We start from the raw sequence: 19,473 nt of genomic DNA on the forward strand, positions 1-19,473 counted from the left end.
TAATTCCTTTGACAACTTTGTGCCAAAGTAGCTTCCAAAACCGTAACAAACCACTAAAATCACAAATAACATTTAAAGTAATCCAAAAATGCGTCTCTATTTCAGCCAGTTAACAAGATAAAAACAATTAAAAGTCGATTCGCTGAGGCAGGTGTTCCTCCTCCAGCTGGTGCTCGATCTCCCGCATGCGCAGCATCAGATTGAAGTTCTGCTTGTCCTCCTGGCCGGTGAGGAACATAGTGATTAGGGCCTGAAGGCAGATGATGGTACCCAAAGCGGGCACAATGGGCCGGGTGATCTTTCGCCACAACTGGAACACCTCGCGCGGATTCTCCGTGATCGAGGGAATGCGGTATGTGTAGCATCTGGTGGCAAACATAAATGCGGCGAATGGAGCCAAGATCGTGGGATACACAATGCCCAGGCTGGTTTGAAAGAAGGCACTGCGCACCTGAATGCATACCGGGCACTCGCCCAGTGGATTCAGCAGAATAGGTCTCTGGATGAAGAATTTGTGCGCCAGCATGGTGAAAATGGCGGGAACAGCGACAATGGGCAGGTAGCTGGACAACCGACCATGTCCTCCCAGTCGCAGCTTGGTGCGATAGTGGTTATTGATGTAGGCGCCCGTTCCGGCGGCCATGGCACTAAGAATTCCGGGACCGTAGCGCAGGGACCATCTATAAGAAATTATTTGGGTTTTGATTGTTAGGTAAGCGTTCGTTTGGAGGTGTCTTGCACTCACACATCGCCAATTTTGTCCCAGGCAGTTATGATCTTCCATTGGTACTTCAGGGCCTGATCCTCTGTGATGACAACGGCATCTTTGGGCAGGTCGTCGGTTTTAGCTCGGGATAAAGCCATTTTTCGGATAAATCAAAATATTTGGTTCGAGCCCAACCATCAGCTGCAGGTGGAGAGCAGTGTTGTAAAACGCAAGAACCGGCATTGCTGTGCTGCTTACAGTAGCTATTCCCAAAAGAGAAAAGTAGGAGTTATTTAACATGTACAAATTAGCAAAATTATTAAATTGTTTTAAAACAAAACTATAAATACTCTTCAAAGACCAATACTTTTATAGTTCCAATTTCTAGTAATTGGGAATATTTAAGTAAACTAATCCTATTTAATTTCAATAAAAAAAAGTGATGAATAACTCTTTTGAATCAGAAGTTTTACTGTGGAACAGCTGTCTCCACCAGTGCTGCAAAATTGCCGCATCAGTGTGGCGTGCTGTTTAAAATCAGAGTGACTTGGAAAGGTAGTTTTGTAGTCCTTGCGGCTTTGTTCAAAATGCCTCACAAACGCAAGTCCCGACTTAATGTGAACCAAAAGAACTCCGCCACACGACGAGTCCAATCGGCCATACCCTCGACGGCTCCTCCGCATGTCACAATCGGGTCCTGCCTTGGTATAGACGTGGAGATCCCGATGCCGGACAGTTCTAAGAAAAAAAGTGGAGGCTTTACGTCCAGGAGACACTTTCCGGTGCACAAGCAGAACGATATTAACATCATAACCCAGATAACCAAGATGCTGGCAGACACTAATGTTTCGCCGGAAGCTGCGGCAGCCATAGCTCCAAAGGTAAGTCCTGGCTTCAATAAACGTAGAACAACTTTTAAAGCGATTCCATTTACCCCAAAAGGTAACCCAGAAGATGAACTTTCCGCCGGACCAGACTGTTTTCAAGAATCTGGTGCCCCTGAATGTCAACGACTCGGTGCTGGAGCCGCTCAAGCTCAAGCGCGTGGCCTCAAAGGACAAGCCGACCAAGGAATCAGAGCCAAGCAAGGTCAGCAATGAGCCCCAACTAGCCGACTATGTCGAGAAGGTGGATCCCATTGCAATGTCCATTAAGGAACCCGAGCTACGATTGGACTATACACAGGAACCCTTCGATTTTCTCGGCGCTTACAGAAAGGTCTACCATTAGAGTTACATTTTTATTATAAATATATACGAGTCGCACAGAACATAGCTTTGTGTTAACCGATGAAGTTCATCACCACCAGATGCAGGATCACATGGGCGAAGATGAAGTCTGCGAATCCGCGCTCCGGCGAAATGCCGGCAAATACGGTCTTGTTCTGGGGATTGGCCTGCAGCCGGAGGCACACGGCCAGGACGAAGCAGCTGACGGTGCTGATGAAGCCCGACAGGAAGGAGTTGAACGGGAAGGTGCCCACCAGGCAGCAGTAAACAAACTGGATGATGCCGGTCAGCAGAATGTAGCCCAGGTAGATGTCCACCAGCTTCAGCTTCTTGGGCGTGTTCTGCACGTAGTCGTTGTAGAATTTGGAAATCACGCTCGACAGCTCCACCATGTTGCTCTTCTGCAGGCTATTTGTCCGGTATTTTAAGGATAAAGTCGATTTTTAATAAATGTACCGCAGACACGTCACGAAATGGGAGAGAACACGCAAGTGGGACCGTCGCTGGAATGTGAAAATAATACCAAAAAGTTTGACGATTAGGGCTCAAAGTACAGTGGGCAATTGATATCTTGGTTGCTATGAAAAACTATCGGTTCTAAATTTTTTTTTTTTTAATTTGAACTTAAATGTTGGTTATAACTTGATTTGCCTGCAAAATTTCGCCTTTAAAAATGTTAAGCTGACTTGTTTGTATAGAGATCAAAGGAAGAATGAATTTCGTAGGTTGTTTGATTCAGGTGATTAGCCTTAAGTATATTTAAAACCTATAGCAAAAATTTATATATTATTTTTAGTTTATAATTATAAATGCTACACACGGACTTGGTAATAAACTTCCTTAAATAACAACTCTGATTTAAATCGAATCAAAGTAAACTTGAAAGTTTAAAAATTGTACCTAAAATCTTTAAAATGTAGTTTCGAAAAAAGGTTATATCACGTTAAATTTTGTCTTTATTTTGAAACTTGTGATCTTGAACTTAAAGAGATTTGGCATGTTTATATTTTATTTCTTATTTGAGTTTCACTGTACCATCTAATCGCCAAAATAATCGATAGATTCGGAAACAACCAAACTCGATTACTAGTGTTTTGCTTTGGTTTTGCTGCTCAGTGCTGTTTTGGAGTGAGAGGCAATTGTTATTGCGAGCTAAATTCGAGGAAAATTGTAACGTATGTGTGTGAAGCAGTAGCTACAATAAAAGGATAACATGTGTTGCAACATAATAATAAATACCTACTGTCAGTTGGGCGACTGTAATGCATCGTCCTATCAAACTGCTGTTAATGAATGAATACAGCATGATTCATTGTTGATGTCTACTCTGTTCGATTCGCAGACTGGGAAAAGATAATTGGCATCCGTCGTCTCCTCCACCACGCACCCCAATTCTGTAATTAATGGAGCTTTGCATGTCTTCTGTTCCAACTTGATTTGCTTTCCACACTGATAAAAGAAAAAACGCAATCGCGCCACAACGCTGTGACCTTCGCAGGAGCACCAGCACCTTTTTTTCATTGTCAGTGTCAAGCGGGAAAAAATCAATGGAGGACCTGACGCCACTGACGAACCTTCAACAGGTAGCAACAGCCATCCATTCCAAATCCATCCATCCAAATGCGCATGCTGAATGGGTTTTATTTGCTTTTGTCGTCCATCTGTTAATTATGGTTTTTTTTACAGTTTTGAGTTCCAAGATTATTATTTGCCCAAAAGCCGAGTACCAACACGACTACAACAAATCAATATACTTATAGTACAAACAACCACAATCTCACATTGGGATCCATCTAATTTGCGATATTCTCTGTAAGTGAAAACAAGATACAGATACAAATGTATCTCTGCAATGTCGCACTTTGTTGTGCAAGTCTGTGATGCAAGATAAAACAAAAAATATAAGTTAGAGTTCTTGATGCTTTGTTTGAACTCTTTATTGCGCTCAAATAAAGGTTTCTTGACATAAGTCCGCTGTTTGTCTGGATTTTAGACGATATAATCTCTCGTGAAAATACTACACATTTTTTTTATTATATAGAATTTAGGTCGGCTAAAAATAGATAGAAATTGCTTAAAAGAAACTAACTTAAAATTTATCAAAGTTTTATCTCACCTCAAATGTATATGATACAGACTTATTAAATCTCTTAAAGTTAAAGATAATAATTACTTGCACATGTTTTTATATGTATTTTCAAAATAAAAATTTGAATTAAACCATGATCCCCATTTTGAAGATATTTTTTTAAATTTTGTTTAGTTTTTTTACCTTAAATTTATTTTTATTCGAGTTATATAAGTTTTTTCCGGATAAATCAAAGTATTATATATCACATGCACATGTTTGTTAAAACTTTATTTGTTTACAAATGGATTAGCTTTGAAAACGTATCTAATTTCCACATCGAAAGTATTAAATATCAGGAAAATTAATAATACGGTAATGTAACTTCAGTATGTCTCTCACTGCTGAGTCAATAATTCAATAATCAGAATATAATGGGTGGATATTTGATTCACCGCCTAGATATATAATATATAATTGCGATTCATGGTATGCTCGGTGGCTTTGCCGGTCTTATCGCCTCGTATAGCTTGTTTTTGCGACTCGTCTCCGTGTTTTCGGATTTAAACCTATACTGTAGTACTCGCGAATTTTTAATATCGACTTCGGAAGCGAGCTTAATCGGAGCCATATGGAAAGTAATGTAAAGATCAACTTAATCGTGCACTTTGAGTCAAGTCCAAGGCTGAGTCCGACTATCAGCATGGTCGAAATTTTCCACACCGCTCCCGGCATGCGTTTGCTGTCCACTATCCGGCGCACTATCTGCACCTCCTATTGTTATAGGCGTGGAAATCTGAGTCAGCGGAAAATTTCCGAGGCGAAGAGCGGGCGTCTCAAGTCTCAATTTTAGTGCGTTTTGTGCAGGCAGAGAGGTCGCATCTTATACTGCATTGCTCTTAGTTCATTTCGTATTAACTGTTCCAGTTTCCCGACGGTGCGCCGCGCAAGAAAAAGATGACGGAACGCCAGCCGCTGCTCCTGCAGAGCGACGCCTCCGACTACGAGGGCAGCCGAGGATCGGCGGCTCGACCCGTGCGCAGCTCTCCGCCGGACAACACGCTGGTCAATGTGCACAGCGAGGACAGTTTAGCAGGTGAGTTTGGGATTTGCCTTATCCACAAATCTTGCCAAAACGAGGCTTATATGCATCTTTAATTGATTTTATTTTAAGTCATATTAGGGTGATTTTACTATTTGACTTGAAAAGTATAAATGTTAAAAATGTTTAAAAATGGGTCAATTAAAATTACATTTATAATTAATATTTAGCTTTAATGATGGAGATATATTCTGTCTGATAATGCATGTATCACTAACTTGTAAAGGGTTAACTGACAAACTCGAAATTATTATTTTTATTTTTGTGGGTATATACTTCTTCTAACCACAGACTATTTTAAAATTAATTTATAAACAGTAAAAATAATTCCCTCTTAATCATTTTTGAGTCATTCTATCTGTTAAGTTAATCATTGATGTTTCATAAATCCCACATCCTTATAAATTCTGAACTATTCAGAGTTGTCACAGTTATATTTATAGATTTTTCTTTTGATTAATTTGTAATCATAAGTGTTGGGATGCATAAATGTATTGAAAATACATTTTCGATTTATTATATTTGTTTAAATAAAATAGCTTAAGAACTCCAATTTAATTTAAATAATTTGTAATATAATGTTACAATGTACTTATATTTGTTTCGATTTTTTCCCGTGAGTGCACGCAGCAGCCTCGGGATCTGGAGATGAGGAGCACGGCGCGACGGACAAGTCCAGCTACAACCCCACCCACCATCGCACCCTGGAGCACCCGACGTCCAACTTCGACACCCTGATCCATCTGCTGAAGGGCAACATTGGCACGGGCATTCTGGCCATGCCGGATGCCTTCAAGAACGCCGGCCTCTATGTGGGTCTCTTCGGCACCCTGATCATGGGCGCCATCTGCACCCACTGCATGCACATGCTGGTCAAGTGCTCCCACGAGCTGTGCCAGCGGTTCCAGCAGCCGGCCTTGAACTTCTCGGAGGTGGCGTATTGCAGTTTTGAGTCGGGACCGCTGGGGCTGCGCAGATACTCGACTCTGGCCAGACGGATCATCACCACGTTCCTGTTCATCACCCAAATCGGCTTCTGCTGCGTCTACTTTCTGTTTGTGGCGCTGAACGTGAAGGACGTGATGGATCACTACTACAAGATGCCCGTGCAGATCTATCTGCTCATAATGCTGGGCCCCATGATCCTGTTGAATCTGGTGCGGAACCTCAAGTACCTGACGCCCGTTTCGCTAATCGCCGCTCTTCTCACGGTGGCCGGTCTGGCCATTAGCTTCTCGTACATGCTGCAGGATCTGCCGGATGTGCACACGGTCAAACCGGTGGCCACCTGGGCCACGTTGCCGCTCTACTTCGGCACCGCCATCTATGCGTTCGAGGGGATTGGCGTGGTCCTGCCCCTGGAGAATAATATGCGCACTCCCGAGGACTTTGGCGGCACCACGGGTGTCCTCAACACGGGCATGGTGATCGTGGCCTGCCTGTACACGGCTGTCGGGTTTTTTGGCTACCTGAAGTACGGCGAACATGTGGAGGGCAGCATAACCCTAAATCTGCCGCAGGGCGAAACGTAAGTCCTAAGAATTTCCATTACTAATCTTTAGCTTTAACGATCTTACTTTGTGGATTATATATACCTAGCTAAGCATTCAAGTATTAAAGGGGACATATTTCCCACCTATCTATGTTTAGTACCGTAACCTTTAATATAATATATATCCAATTAAATGATGACAAAGAAGATAAAGATTAAAAAAAGACAAACCTAAACTTTAGTATTTAGTGTCTTTATGTCTTGAGCATTGTAAGGTCGAGCTAAGATTCAATTTAGCAAAGATTGATTCATTTAGCTAAGATTCATTCTTTTAGTCCCATAACCTTTAATGTAACATATAAGATCAAATTAAATTTAGGCAGCCCTAATCTATAGCATTCATTTTAAGGTTAAAGCACTCAATCATTATTCAGTCCCATAACCTTTAATATAATATGTAAAATAAAATCCCCTTGTCCATCAGTCCCAAATCCATAAATAATATAATATAAATTCAAACTTAGACAAGTTTTTTATAGACTCTTCTTTATTTATTTCAATTTATTTTTTTTTTGAATTCCTGATATGAAAACCATCTTATTTCAATATATAATTTTCCTTTCCTCTTTTAGACTTTCCCAGTTGGTGCGCATTTCCATGGCGGTGGCCATATTCCTCTCGTACACTCTGCAGTTCTATGTGCCCGTAAACATTGTGGAGCCCTTTGTGAGGAGTCACTTTGACACCACCCAAGCCAAGGATCTGTCAGCCACTGTCCTGCGAGTCGTTCTAGTCACATTTACCTGTAAGTTCTCGACTTGTAGCCAAGTTTATTGTTTGTATTGACCTAAATTCCCTTCCTAGTTCTTCTGGCCACCTGCATTCCCAATCTGGGCTCCATTATCTCGCTGGTGGGAGCTGTGAGCAGTTCAGCTTTGGCTCTCATTGCCCCGCCAATCATTGAAATTATTACCTTCTATAACGTTGGCTACGGCCGCTACAACTGGATGCTGTGCAAGGACTTTCTCATTCTGATCTTCGGACTCTGTGGCTTTGTCTTTGGCACCTGGGCCAGTTTGGCTCAAATCCTTAACGACAGGACCCACTAGAAATGATGTGGGCAAAAACGAACACAAAAACAAAAACAGGAGATTTGGCTAGTTCTGCCTACAAAATGTGTGCGAATTTATGACGAAGGCTTTATGTAGTAGCAGTCAGACTACGAATATGTTTACCATTAGTTGTTTCCCCTCTTCAAAACTGGTATCGGTCCAGTGGCGGTGCTCTAGTGTCTTTAATTTATTATTATCGCGATTTATTTGCATTTTTTGTTGCTTTATCAATTTAGCTGCAATCGTACCAGAGACAATAACTAGCATTTTAAGTAGAAAGTTTTACAATTCAATGTATGTTTGTTCAGTTCGTTAGTTGGGAGAATAATTCTGTGTTAACTCGAGGACCGCACAATGCCAAAAGTGATTTTACGTAGTATTCTTAAATAAATTATTATTTAGCTTTTACTATGTAGTCTAGGTCGGGGCAGACAGAACATTCCAAAGCAGCTGCCGAGAATTTCCCCAAAAAAAAACCGAAGTTAGCTAAAGTTATCTGCATACTTTTATCGTTCTTATATTTGTAATTATTGTAGTATATGTACTCAGCCCACAAAATGATCTTTTAAAGTACATCAATTTGGTGTATCGACAAATGTTCTTTAATGGTTAAACGGATAACAAAAGACAATAATTAATATAATGTTTATAAAATAATGTTTATCTACCACAAAGATTGAATGGGTATTGGTACGGGGATTGCATTTGCGTTGAGCAGACGGAATGGGCTCGAGGATAGCAGTATCAATCCTTGGGATTGTGGACGATTCCTGATCTGCTTGGTCAGACGAGCAGGAGCCTGCTGGCTGGGCTGAACCTCCTCTGCATCCGGATCGGGTGTAAAGTCCTGCGGCTCCTCATCCGTGGGAAGCTGCTCCACTGCATCGGTGGGCGGAGGTCCGTAGGTCAGATCCGGCGGACCATAGGTCTGATCGGGCTCCGACTCGGGCACTCCCTCCTCGAAGGGAACCTCTGGCTTCAGTTCCTCGGCGGATGGGTATGGTGCTGCCTGCTGCCTCTGTAGCTGCTTTCCCAACCTGGCTGGTTGAGCTGCCGTTGCTCCCAATGCCAGGATCACCACCAGCAAGGAACAGAAAATCTTCATTTGATTGCACATATTGTTTTCGATGATAAAGATAACCGAACTGTTGATGGAATCGTTGATGATTGATAACCTGCTGTTCGCAACATGTCTTTTTATATGTTTCTCGGTAAATACGTGGTTGGGTTAACAAATTTTCGGTGGTAAGACGGCGTCATATGGTTAATGACTGGGTCACCGTTGGCCCTTGTGGCCACGTCAATGTCACGTTGCAGGTTCCCAAAACGGGAAGTCAATCGAAGCCATTAATTTCAGTGTCAATGTTAGCAGAGTAACATATGTTTTATTTAAACTAAAATTCCACTACTTAAATAAGTAACTACACATAAAAAGAAGTTAACTAAGTAAGTTATAGTCGAACAAATGCACTAAGCAGTTCGCTTAAAATTCCCAAGTGCTTATTCCGCGCAGCATACCTATAAAAGGCGGCAATCAACTCATATTACTGTGTTGTTTGGAAGGAGAGCAAGTTAGCACTCCCCTAGACAAGGATGGAACACATATACGGTCGGCTAGGCACAAGACAAAGCCGTCCACAATTTTTTTGTTACTAGCCTTTCTTAAGTTTTTATTATTAATAAAAATTAAATAAAATACATATTGTCCACTAGAAAAGTTGAGCCATCCACGATTTAAATAATTATTTTTATTTGCACTAATTAAACAGCAAAGCCTTTTAGTGGATATAGGTAGACAAAATGCGGAAACATTTTCAAATTATTATTTTAAAAATTATTATTTTATAAATTTTATTTTTAACTTGAATTTTTGAGTGCCATTATAAACATTAATTTGTTGTTAGCTCCCTATATACATAAAGTGGAATGTGTTTTTACACTTAATAATAACGTTTAGCTAATTCAGTTACACTGAAATTTGAAAGAGCTTCAGCTCCCTTGTCAAATGTGTAAAAATAATAAAAATAATAAATGATATAAGTGAGTCGAATGAATGAATATCAGAGCTGATATTTTGAGTGAATATCACTTAAAATCACATTCATCTTTTCCAATCAGAATGAAACCAACTAGGTTCAATGATGTTCATTCTATTTGGTAAGATATACATATATGAAATGATATGGGGTATTAAAAATAGCATATCAAATAAGTAGGTTGAAGCTAACTATTTCTGTGCCAAGTAGAGACTTAAGGTGGGATCTATATCGGTGGAGCAGCTCGGTAGATATGTGAAGAAGGTGCGACGGAGTCCGGAACTATTGTAGACCCGCAGATTGTGTTGCGCCTGCCAGCAGAGTCGCGTTTGCTTGAGGATGATCTGTAGGACGTTCTCCCGGAACGATTTCTTGAACTGATTAGCCACGGCCATGATGTCCTCATAGAGGGTATAGGGCACGGGCCTTGTCTGCACCGTCCGGGGATCTATGCTGGCCAACAACGGAATCAACTTCCTCTCCATCCCGGCCAGTTTCAATGTCTTTTGCTTAGCCCTTTCTGCCTCCGCATCGGTTTGTGGACCATATCGCTTGCCATATCGCCGCCGTATCCACTCCCGCAGCTCCGGCAATTGGTGACCATCGGGCAGGCTGGCCAGCACAAGACTGCGATCACGTTGGAGCACCTGGAAGGCATCGCTTAGCATCTGGTCCATGAACTCCTCGTCATCCGGATCGACCCGTTTGCGGTCATAGACAAGGCGTTCCTGGGACCTTTTGGGCGTGGCCGCACATGACACTGCCAGCAAACTCTTCTCAAATATTTTCCGCACACACCGTGAGACAGCTTCGTCGATGTGACTCCTCCTTATTGTCCTGGGCACAGGCCATTCCTCATCTTCGTCGAGGGCTTTGATCAGGTAACTCCCAATAGGCTCTTTGCCGTCCAAAGGTTCGAATATCCGTGGATAGTTAAAGGCATAGGGGCTTTGACTCCTGGTGGCCGTAAAGTAACCAGTAGTCCTTTCTTTCGGGGACTTTCGGCTCCCATCCTCACCACCACATAACCGCATCTTGGGTCCACTCCTGTCGTACAGCCGTCCTCGTTCACCTTCGAGGAGGAGCACCTGGGGAGGAGTCTCCAGGCTCACGTGGACCAGTTCGCTGCAGGCGGCACAGCCGGGCCTCCGCATGGCAGGCACTCCGGGACTCCAGCCCTTGTCGCCGAACTTAAGGAGGTACTCATCCACGTCCCGGTTCAGGTGATACACAATGCGCTCCCTTGTTAACTTTTTGAGGGAAATAATAATATATAAAAATTAAATAAAATATTTAATATATATATATATATATATATATATAAAATTAAAGCGTCATTGTATAATACTCTTTAAATACAATATCAGATTATTTTTGATTATGCAATTAATATGTAATCAAAGATTGGTGTATGGAAAAAAAAATATAAAATGAATTCTTACAAAAAACAAATTTTTTCTTTGCATAAAAAGGGAGAAAAAACATTTTTGTTTTTAATATTGAAGGATGGCTTTAAGAAGAATACTTTATATAATTAATTTTTAAGATTTATAAAATTAATTTTTAATATTAAATTTGTATATAAATATAGAGTATTAAATCAATCAAGGGCTTCACAAAATATGATAAAAAAATATTTTGTTTTTACTTTATTTAAAACATATAATAATTAGTTTAAGACTACCCAACTCACCCGCTTTTCTCTCTTTTCCATGTCGATCATATCCAGGTATCTTTGTTGCTGTTCGAGGAGGAAAGCCTTTCGCTCCTGAGATCGGGTTTCCTCATGGAACTGGCACAGATTCCTTGGTTCCTGATCCTGTGCCTCTGGATCGCTGGGTGCCTCGTCTACTTGATCGAACAGGTGACAGAGCTCGTGGTTGATTACCGCCTTCACTGTGCGCTGGATCGGATGGAGCTCAAAGTCGGCGAACCATCGGTCGTCATCGTCTTTTGGATCCCCCTCCTCGTTGGGAATCTCCACCTCAAACAGCGGGGAATTCGCCGAATAATAGGTGGATGGGCGGGACGATTTTGGACGGGGCTGCTTCTGAAAGTAGGGCTTTGCTTTTTTGCGAGATTCACCCGTCGAACGACGAGTCCTGGTTTGTGCCACCTGTGAGAAAAGCACTTTGTCGAGTGCTCGAAAAGTGGCCCGTAAGTCCAGAGGCATCTCGTCTTCCATCTCGTTTTGGTTATACGATTCATACATGGTTGGATTTGGAGTTCCGATGGAGGGCTGTCTAGAATTCTTCTGTAAATAAATTGAAAATTAAAAATTGAAAAAGGTTTACAGATTAACTTTGGTATATATTTCTATAGGTTAAACGGGTTTGACATTTATATTTTAGGAAAACGACTACCACTAATCAAATAAATTATATATTTTTTCATTGCGTCCAAAAAATAAAAATATTTAAATATTTATTACTATAAAGTAAAAGTTTTAGTAATAAAAACAGAGTTCAATTATTTTAAAACGTAAAATGATTTAATAATATTTAAAAATTTGTTTGTTTTAAAGTAATTTTTTTCTTTTCTTAATGATTGGTAGGCGGTTTTTAAGTCCCAATTCAGAAAATGATATATAATTTGATTACTTCCTTATTATATAATTTTCTTACCCAAATGGGGTCGAACCCAAGTCCTTTTATTTCTTTACTATCCTTTTTTGGGACATGTGTAGCATTCGATATTCTGCTTAGTGGTAGAACTTTGTCCAGCGCTCGAAAAGTGGCCGGCAGATCCAGATAGGCAATGGCCGAGAGCAGAAGTTGTCCATTAATCGAATACTTTACACACGGGCCACAGGATTTGTAGTGTTCCTGGTACAGGAAGTAGAGAAAGGCAAGCTTCTGACCACGACTTAGCTGCACAATCCTGAGGAGTTGCTGATTCCTGACCAGCGGACGCACTCCCAGGCGCAAAAGACAATCCCGAGTGCCTTTGATATCGTATGCCAAGGTATTTGCCAACTGATCAGCCGCCTGCATTTGAATGAGGGATAGACCACGATGCCAACTGGCTACTGGCAGCTCCAATTCCTCTCTTGACTTCTTACCCATGTCCCTAGTTAAGCGATTTGTATACAAAAAATAAAACAAACACAACAAATTTAAGAAACTTTGAGAATTTTGTGAGTGTCACATAGGGGTTCGTTATGATTAATAATTAAATTATAAAGAGGGAATTCCGAAATAAAACTCAGTGCAGAGCAGTCAGTTCTTAAATACTTCCTTTCTGTTTACATCAATAAAGGTATTTCAAGCAGGTCCAGTTCATAAGAGATTTTAACTATTTAAACTGTTATTTACCCGGATTTAAAGAATTTTAGTTTAAAGTTCCTATAAGTTACAGGTTCGAATCCAACGGCTCCGATATTTTACTTATCATGCAATCGAAAAATACTGACTACTCTGCTACATTTGATCCAAATTATTAATTTAAAATATATATTTTACAAGCCAAGTTCTTCTTGATTTTGAGCTCTCTTTTTTTCTCAGTATATGATCAGTGATCTCCATTTGAGTCTAAAAAAAAACCCTTAAGTCAGAAAAGAAAATGAACAACAAATAGTTTGCCTCAAAGTTTATTGCTCAAGTGGATGTTTCGGGACATGGTGGATACCACTGCCAAACGCTCCAGTGCACACATGCTCCAACCTTGGGATCGAATCCCGTTTGCGACTCGCAAGCGGTGAGCACGGCTTTGCCGGAGCTGTTGCATTCCCAGTAGTGGGTGGGATCCCAGAAGTCGCGGGAAACCTGTCCGGAGCGACCCACGCAGTCCGGTTCGCCATCGCCATCGGGATTGCAGGCCTGGTCGGCGTGGACAGCCACGTAAAGGGCCAGGAACAGAAGGACTACAGCTGAATACGGAATCCCCCATGAGTACGTTTTCAGGAAAGTAAGGTCTCGCAGAAAACTTACCGGCTTTCATGGTGCTAGTTCAGGTGATTAAAACTGAATGACATTCGTACCCAACTTTCAGCCATTTATAGCACTCTGCTATCTATCCCTGCAGCATTGTACGACTACGACTATTGACATGATAAGTTCTATTTTGGAACGAACATGAAATCGTTTAAAAATAATCTCATGATCACTGATCGTAAATGTATCTAGCCAATTGGCTGGGTTGACGCCACCCAGAAATCATACCTACATTTCACCAATTTCAGCTGGTTTAAATTGATGTTTTGGTTAATGATGAGACTAAAGAAATTTCTATTGAATTAAATAACATTGTTTAAGATTCCAATAAGTCTTTGTTGAGTAACCATATTAAAATGTAATATGTGTAAGGTCAGATTAAAAACCCTTGAATTTAAAAGAAGATGTTTGAGTTACCCTGTTAAAAACAAAAAAAAATAGTTCTGTAAGTTGGGCAATTTGCACAAGAAAAAAAATAGAACATTTTGTTTTAATTCAAAGCTTTACTTTTATATTTATAAACTTTTAAGAAAAATATTTTATGTCCACATACAATACAATGTTAAACCAATCTTAAGCACATATTAATAATCCCCTTTTTTTCGCTCAGATTGCTGATGAGACTAAAACAGGCAATTTTCCTGTTTTGGAACAATTTTAACAATAATATATCTAAGGTTCAGTAAGTTGTTTTAATTTTTCTTTTATAATCTTAACATTTCCTTAATAAAATGTAAAGCTATACATATTATGCGACTGCCATGGGATCGACATGGCCAATTAATAAAGTGCTATAACTGAAATTTATTGTTAAAACAATCCAAAGACAGCCAAATGAAACAATAATCTAAAGTAAACATGCCGATTGATTTTTCTAGCACATTGATTAAGACAATTCAAGTAGTGATTAATATTGCAGTTAATTTATTTATTTCAACAAATGAAGTGAATTTAAGGACAGGGCCAAGTCCATGACCAGTTGTTCCAGGGAACGCACTTCCTCAGTGAGCTGTCGAATCCGCTGGGTTCACCAATATCATCCTCGCACGTGATGGCAACCGCCGCTTGGGATCCAACGGATTCGCACCACCAGTAGCGGGTGGGATCCCAGAAGTTGCGGATCTTGACCTGCAAGTTGGTGGAGTTCCTGCAGTCGGGCTGGTTGTTGCCATCGGGATCGCAGGTGTAGACGCCGGAGAAGAGCGCCATGAATAGGGCGAGGCTGAGTAGAAGTAGGGCTACGAATCGGGGAAGAATCCTTTAGAATCTCATTTTATTTCCAGGAGGATTCGCAGATGACTTACCGGTCTTCATGGTTGAGTTGTGACTGTTTCCGTGACTGTGCTTTGACTCGGCCAATTGGCAAGTTTATATACCCCAGGGCCCAACTGATACTACACTGATACTAACTTCCAATCACAACAGCTATCTCCCTCGCCGAAAAGCCTGTGCAAAATTCTATTTTGGCAGCGACATGAAATGGTTTCAAAATAATCGTACCGTGTATCTGTATTCCAACGAATGCTCGCGCCCCTAAAAGTGCAAAAGCAATTGCAAATGGCTTAAAAAATTATATAAAATTAGAAAATATATGACTCTTCTTGGTGAAGCTGAAAACTAAAACTAGACAAACTTCTCAGGTTTATTATTAATACGCAGTGTTCATTTTATATTTACAGGTTCATAATGATTAATGTAAAAATTATGTTAAGAGTCAATCAATTTTTTTGGCCTTTTTTTTTCTTTGTTTAGTTTTATAAATTCTTTTATTCGACTAGAATATATGTTTCGTTAAAAGTACTTTAAATTTTGCATTACAATAATGTAGGTTATGGATCCTCTGACTGTTTTACTGCAGTCAGGGATGAGTTGGGGGATGTTGGGCCAGAAGTCTCTGTAGTTTTAGCTGGAGGGAGCTTTTCCGTGGGGAACCTTCTCCTAATCGAGACACTCCGGAAATCTTCAGCTGCAATCAATGCAGAGACTTGATTTCCGACTAAAGGTTTCCCTGCAGAAGTCAATGGCTTTGCCAGGACAAGACCAGCTCGCTGGCACATACTGATTATGTTGCTATTCCCGATGGGAGTCCCCCCAGTTTCCAAGGCACCGGAATTCAGGCGGGAATGCTCTGACGCGGATCCATAGGGTATGTTCACAGATGCCCGAATGAACTCCGGTGTTGGTCTGGGTGTTTTGGGATATTCCACGTGGAAACGTCCATCAGATAGACGTGAAGGTATCGTCAGTTCCAGCATCTCATCTGAAGACTTTTCACCAATAGTCAGCTTTCTTCCTACGAGCACTGTGTTCAAAAAGCTGGTTTTATGCTGGGATACGCGTTTCTCATCATCCGAGACAATTTTCTCATCCGCTGATGTTGTTTCATCACCAGTAATCTCCGCTTCCAACTGTTTCTGCTTGTTTTGTGAGGGCGATTGTGTGTGCTTCTGAAAAGTAATATTGGTTGGGTCCTTGGACCTCTCAGGACCAGTACTTCTACTAACGAGTGTGGGTTTTTCCAAATGGTTTTTCTGAGCTGATTCCATGGCTGCCATGGCTGCTGCCATTACAGCACGACCCAAGGACTCGCAGATCGTCTGTAGGTCCACCAGATCCGTTTGGCCATCGGTATTGGTGGCCTGATCTCGGCGACCAAGGTTCTCTTTTTCTTGTGGTGGAAGAAGTCCCAAAGTCTCCTTTCCCGGAATCAATGGAACGCCACAGCAAGGACACTCCCCTTCCATCCGCCCACCCCGCACATTGCCCAGAGAATTGCTGGCAGTGCGAGGTGAAGGAATGTAGATGGGGAGCATCCGGTCCGCTGAACGGACCACGTACCGCACCGGCGGTTGGTTAACTCCACTGGAGGAATACCGCGGATAGGAACACTTGAACTCATTCTGCGAAGACATCCGTTTGGGTGGAGCGCACATTTCGGGTCGGATTCTTGAGTGCATTCGGGGAGGAGCTTTGGCCGGCGGTCTCATATTGGGGGATAAGGAGTCCGATGGCCGAGACTGCTCGTTGGCTGTTCGGGAGCCGGGAAACAGGGGAATCGCCTGCACCGAGATGGGCATGGCCTGTGCATGTCCGCTGGAGCTCGGCTGCTGGGACACCAGCTGGATCATAATGGTGTTCGGCTGGCCCCCACTACTGTCCACCCTCGACTCCATCACTACGGGTCGATCACAAGGAATTTGGAAGCATTACTGTGCGGAGAAATTAGATGTGTGCCACTTGTGTGGCCTACTGAGATTTCGCCTCTTGTCATAAATAAATATCTGTTAATAACATATTGTTTCTTTATAATCTTGAGATAAATTGCCTATAGCTTACTATGGCATGTCCCAAGATAAACCTGTAGTTAGATCAATCTAAGGGTTAGATAGGACCTATGTTACCTGCTTTCAATTTTAAGATGGCAGTATAAGTGCAAAAGACAATACAATCTTATAAATTAATTAGTGGAAAAATAGCGGAATTTACATACTAATGTATAAGAGTAGAGATGATTTTGTATGTCACTTAAAAAGACACTATTTGGCATTTAAAATGATAACATTATTTTGTTTAGGAATATACAAATATTTTGGGTATAAAAAAAGTATTATTTTATTTAAATCTAATTAAATTGGTTCTGCGTAATATTTTACGTAAAGCTTAAAGAGTCTGTGAAACTTAATCGAGCAAATGCTTGTATAAGCAGTAGGGTGTTGCCTTTATAAACAATCATTTTAGTTAAGAGTTGTACTTCACGGTTGAAATTCCCACCCTTCTTGGGCAGCAGACTGCCTGTCCTCCCAAAGACCCCCATCTTATCAAGCTATTGCGTCAACTTATAACTTAGGGGCGCGAGCATTCGTTGGGATTCAGATACGGCTGGCGATACACGGCACGATTATTTTGAAACCATTTCATGTCGCTGCCAAAATAGAATTTTGCACAGGCTTTTCGGCGAGGGAGATAGCTGTTGTGATTGGAAGGTAGTATCAGCGTAGTATCAGTTGGGCCCTGGGGTATATAAACTTGCCAATTGGCCGAGTCAAAGCACAGTCACGGAAACAGTCACAACTCAACCATGAAGACCGGTAAGTCATCTGCGAATCCGCCTGGAAGTAGAACAAGATTCTAAAGGATTCTTCCTCGATTCGTAGCCTTACTTCTACTGAGCCTCGCCCTCTTCATGGCGCTCTTCTCCGGCGTCTACACCTGCGATCCCGATGGCAACAACCAGCCCGACTGCAGGAACTCCACCAACTTGCAGGTCAAGATCCGCAACTTCTGGGATCCCACCCGCTACTGGTGGTGCGACTCCGTTGGATCCCAAGCGGCGGTTGCCATCACGTGCGAGGATGATATTGGTGAACCCAGCGGATTCGACAGCTCACTGAGGAAGTGCGTTTCCTGGAACAACTGGTCATGGACTTGGCCCTGTGCTTAAATTCACTTCATTTGTTCAAATAAATCAAATTAACTGCAATATTAATCACTACTTGAATTGTCTTAATCAATGTGCTAGAAAAATCAATCGGCATGTTTACTTTAGATTATTGTTTCACTTGGTTGTCCTAGGATTACATTAAATATTTTGTGTTTTAACAAGAATTTGCAAATATGGATAAATTTGGTTAGTTCGATCTCTGATGTTAGAAATTTGTCATGAATTTTTTCCAAATAAAGAGGCTTTTTGCTTGATTTGAGCTTTTACTATAATACAAATGCACTCATTTAAGAAAAACTTTGAATCATAATATTAATAAATTTTTTATATAAAATTCATTATAACTTTTATAAAAGTTTCATTAAATTTTATACTAACTTTTTTATGAGTATCTAAAGAAAGTTTAAGTGCCCTTTACTTGCACAGTTTTTGATAACAAATATTTTTACTTATTGGAAGTTAAGCCACTTAGGCTACAAAACAGTGCAGCTTAAGAGCCCTTCAATTTCACTGAGCTTAAGAATTCGCGTACTCTAGCTTTCACAGTTATGAAATAGGGCAGCTCAAGTGGGATTTACTTGCACTATTACTTAATTATGTCTATATATATGTCCTTACTCATAATGCAATAGAAACAATAAGGTCGCAGACACATTAGATTAGATACAAAAACTTTTGGCTTAAGATAACATTGGTGCAGCGTATGTGTTGAAGAAAAACTATTTGAAAAAGTATTCGACATGTTGCGATAATTGGCACAATGTTTCACATTTAATTTCCCTGCTTTGCGGAGATATCGAAACTCCGCGAAATACCAGCGCAATTCCCAATAAGCTGATAAGGTGACACGTTTCCATTGACATCCATTTTTGCAATCGCGTAGCTTCTGCCGGAAACACAAGACATCGGAGGCGCTACCATTTTAGATCGATTTGCATCTCGCTTCTAAAATTGGACATACATCTAATAAATTGGTCATGTTTTTCGGTTAATGTTGCTGCCGTTTTGTCGGTTGCAGCCAACGGGAACGGTGATAATTTCTTAACAATTCTTGGCTGCGTTGCGATCTTTCATCATTTTGCGATGGGTGGTTCGAGCAGTTTCCCTTTCGAATTTTGCCACCATGAACTCTCATATTATTAATGCCGGTTACCACTTGGTAAGTGCACTTAAAAAATGATTATATTGTTATTTAACTTATTTTGTTTTATTAAGAACTATACTAGGTACAACGTTTTTAATCATACTCGATTTTGGGCTAAAAAACCTGTTGCATAGCAGATTATTCTATTTTTAATGGCTTCAAAAAATCATCTGTATAACATTTTGTTATAACTAAATTAAATTGGTATAAT

The 19,473-nt window shown here is 40.8% G+C and overlaps 10 protein-coding genes and 1 non-coding gene across 14 annotated transcripts; 4 read left to right on the top strand and 7 right to left on the bottom strand.

Moving 5' to 3' along the window:
• Nucleotides 1-71: 71 nt before the first annotated feature.
• On the bottom strand, nucleotides 72-936 carry LOC108149257. Its single transcript, XM_017276700.2, has 2 exons — nucleotides 746-936; nucleotides 72-680 (listed from the first exon to the last, which is right to left on the bottom strand). The coding sequence occupies exons 1-2, from the start codon at nucleotides 862-864 to the stop codon at nucleotides 128-130; spliced, it is 672 nt and encodes a 223-aa protein (XP_017132189.1). The 5' UTR covers nucleotides 865-936; the 3' UTR covers nucleotides 72-127.
• A 277-nt stretch (nucleotides 937-1,213) lies between these two features.
• On the top strand, nucleotides 1,214-1,976 carry LOC108149233. Its single transcript, XM_017276669.2, has 2 exons — nucleotides 1,214-1,587; nucleotides 1,649-1,976. Exons 1-2 carry the CDS (start codon nucleotides 1,294-1,296, stop codon nucleotides 1,934-1,936), a joined length of 582 nt encoding a protein of 193 aa, XP_017132158.1. The 5' UTR covers nucleotides 1,214-1,293; the 3' UTR covers nucleotides 1,937-1,976.
• LOC108149234 (dolichyl-diphosphooligosaccharide--protein glycosyltransferase subunit DAD1) lies at nucleotides 1,933-2,451 on the bottom strand. The gene has a single exon (XM_017276670.2). It carries the CDS (start codon nucleotides 2,325-2,327, stop codon nucleotides 1,989-1,991), a length of 339 nt encoding a protein of 112 aa, XP_017132159.1. The 5' UTR covers nucleotides 2,328-2,451; the 3' UTR covers nucleotides 1,933-1,988.
• A 555-nt stretch (nucleotides 2,452-3,006) lies between these two features.
• Nucleotides 3,007-8,366, top strand: LOC108149477 (proton-coupled amino acid transporter-like protein CG1139). 4 transcript variants are annotated; one of them, XM_017277094.2, is made up of 7 exons: nucleotides 3,007-3,110; nucleotides 3,278-3,518; nucleotides 3,622-3,747; nucleotides 4,931-5,099; nucleotides 5,727-6,633; nucleotides 7,230-7,402; nucleotides 7,462-8,366. In XM_017277094.2, exons 4-7 carry the CDS (start codon nucleotides 4,961-4,963, stop codon nucleotides 7,704-7,706), a joined length of 1,464 nt encoding a protein of 487 aa, XP_017132583.1. In that variant the 5' UTR covers nucleotides 3,007-3,110; nucleotides 3,278-3,518; nucleotides 3,622-3,747; nucleotides 4,931-4,960; the 3' UTR covers nucleotides 7,707-8,366. The 4 variants fall into 4 exon arrangements, with proteins under 4 accessions (XP_017132583.1, XP_017132580.1, XP_017132581.1 ...); XM_017277091.2 differs by lacking the exon at nucleotides 3,622-3,747; XM_017277092.2 differs by lacking the exon at nucleotides 3,622-3,747 and having other exon boundaries at nucleotides 5,736-6,633.
• LOC108149478 lies at nucleotides 8,289-8,882 on the bottom strand. The gene has a single exon (XM_017277095.2). It carries the CDS (start codon nucleotides 8,824-8,826, stop codon nucleotides 8,374-8,376), a length of 453 nt encoding a protein of 150 aa, XP_017132584.1. The 5' UTR covers nucleotides 8,827-8,882; the 3' UTR covers nucleotides 8,289-8,373.
• A 376-nt stretch (nucleotides 8,883-9,258) lies between these two features.
• Nucleotides 9,259-9,356, top strand: LOC121467914. The gene has a single exon (XR_005977939.1). It is a non-coding gene; the product is annotated as a U6atac minor spliceosomal RNA (small nuclear RNA).
• Nucleotides 9,357-9,586: 230 nt separating this feature from the next.
• Nucleotides 9,587-12,922, bottom strand: LOC108149246. Its single transcript, XM_017276682.2, has 3 exons — nucleotides 12,370-12,922; nucleotides 11,439-11,999; nucleotides 9,587-10,995 (listed from the first exon to the last, which is right to left on the bottom strand). Exons 1-3 carry the CDS (start codon nucleotides 12,808-12,810, stop codon nucleotides 9,937-9,939), a joined length of 2,061 nt encoding a protein of 686 aa, XP_017132171.1. The 5' UTR covers nucleotides 12,811-12,922; the 3' UTR covers nucleotides 9,587-9,936.
• A 396-nt stretch (nucleotides 12,923-13,318) lies between these two features.
• On the bottom strand, nucleotides 13,319-13,713 carry LOC108149284. Its single transcript, XM_017276728.1, has 2 exons — nucleotides 13,675-13,713; nucleotides 13,319-13,613 (listed from the first exon to the last, which is right to left on the bottom strand). Exons 1-2 carry the CDS (start codon nucleotides 13,682-13,684, stop codon nucleotides 13,342-13,344), a joined length of 282 nt encoding a protein of 93 aa, XP_017132217.1. The 5' UTR covers nucleotides 13,685-13,713; the 3' UTR covers nucleotides 13,319-13,341.
• An 871-nt stretch (nucleotides 13,714-14,584) lies between these two features.
• On the bottom strand, nucleotides 14,585-15,058 carry LOC108149279. Its single transcript, XM_017276723.2, has 2 exons — nucleotides 14,982-15,058; nucleotides 14,585-14,915 (listed from the first exon to the last, which is right to left on the bottom strand). Exons 1-2 carry the CDS (start codon nucleotides 14,989-14,991, stop codon nucleotides 14,629-14,631), a joined length of 297 nt encoding a protein of 98 aa, XP_017132212.1. The 5' UTR covers nucleotides 14,992-15,058; the 3' UTR covers nucleotides 14,585-14,628.
• A 366-nt stretch (nucleotides 15,059-15,424) lies between these two features.
• LOC108149270 lies at nucleotides 15,425-16,913 on the bottom strand. Its single transcript, XM_017276713.2, has one exon. The coding sequence runs from the start codon at nucleotides 16,848-16,850 to the stop codon at nucleotides 15,507-15,509; it is 1,344 nt and encodes a 447-aa protein (XP_017132202.1). The 5' UTR covers nucleotides 16,851-16,913; the 3' UTR covers nucleotides 15,425-15,506.
• Nucleotides 16,914-17,676: 763 nt separating this feature from the next.
• Nucleotides 17,677-18,163, top strand: LOC108149262. Its single transcript, XM_017276704.2, has 2 exons — nucleotides 17,677-17,765; nucleotides 17,832-18,163. The coding sequence occupies exons 1-2, from the start codon at nucleotides 17,756-17,758 to the stop codon at nucleotides 18,116-18,118; spliced, it is 297 nt and encodes a 98-aa protein (XP_017132193.1). The 5' UTR covers nucleotides 17,677-17,755; the 3' UTR covers nucleotides 18,119-18,163.
• The last annotated feature ends 1,310 nt before the right edge of the window (nucleotides 18,164-19,473 follow it).

The sequence above is a fragment of the Drosophila elegans genome, unplaced genomic scaffold (assembly GCF_018152505.1).
Source record: "Drosophila elegans isolate 14027-0461.03 unplaced genomic scaffold, ASM1815250v1 contig_814, whole genome shotgun sequence".
In the NCBI taxonomy this organism is placed as follows: domain Eukaryota; kingdom Metazoa; phylum Arthropoda; class Insecta; order Diptera; family Drosophilidae; genus Drosophila; species Drosophila elegans.

Coding starts and splice junctions, on each gene's coding strand:
- LOC108149233 (XM_017276669.2), top strand. CDS start 1,294: ATGCCTCACAAACGCAAGTCCCGACTTAATGTGAACCAAAAGAACTCC. Junction 1,588..1,648: donor CGGCAGCCATAGCTCCAAAG/GTAAGTCCTGGC, acceptor TTACCCCAAAAG/GTAACCCAGAAGATGAACTT.
- LOC108149234 (XM_017276670.2), bottom strand. CDS start 2,327: ATGGTGGAGCTGTCGAGCGTGATTTCCAAATTCTACAACGACTACGTG.
- LOC108149257 (XM_017276700.2), bottom strand. CDS start 864: ATGGCTTTATCCCGAGCTAAAACCGACGACCTGCCCAAAGATGCCGTT. Junction 681..745: donor TGGGACAAAATTGGCGATGT/GTGAGTGCAAGA, acceptor AATTTCTTATAG/ATGGTCCCTGCGCTACGGTC.
- LOC108149270 (XM_017276713.2), bottom strand. CDS start 16,850: ATGGAGTCGAGGGTGGACAGTAGTGGGGGCCAGCCGAACACCATTATG.
- LOC108149477 (XM_017277091.2), top strand. CDS start 3,483: ATGGAGGACCTGACGCCACTGACGAACCTTCAACAG. Junction 3,519..4,930: donor CACTGACGAACCTTCAACAG/GTAGCAACAGCC, acceptor TAACTGTTCCAG/TTTCCCGACGGTGCGCCGCG. Junction 6,634..7,229: donor AATCTGCCGCAGGGCGAAAC/GTAAGTCCTAAG, acceptor TTCCTCTTTTAG/ACTTTCCCAGTTGGTGCGCA.
- LOC108149478 (XM_017277095.2), bottom strand. CDS start 8,826: ATGTGCAATCAAATGAAGATTTTCTGTTCCTTGCTGGTGGTGATCCTG.
- LOC108149246 (XM_017276682.2), bottom strand. CDS start 12,810: ATGGGTAAGAAGTCAAGAGAGGAATTGGAGCTGCCAGTAGCCAGTTGG. Junction 12,000..12,369: donor TTGGGTTCGACCCCATTTGG/GTAAGAAAATTA, acceptor ATTTATTTACAG/AAGAATTCTAGACAGCCCTC. Junction 10,996..11,438: donor TGGAAAAGAGAGAAAAGCGG/GTGAGTTGGGTA, acceptor TCCCTCAAAAAG/TTAACAAGGGAGCGCATTGT.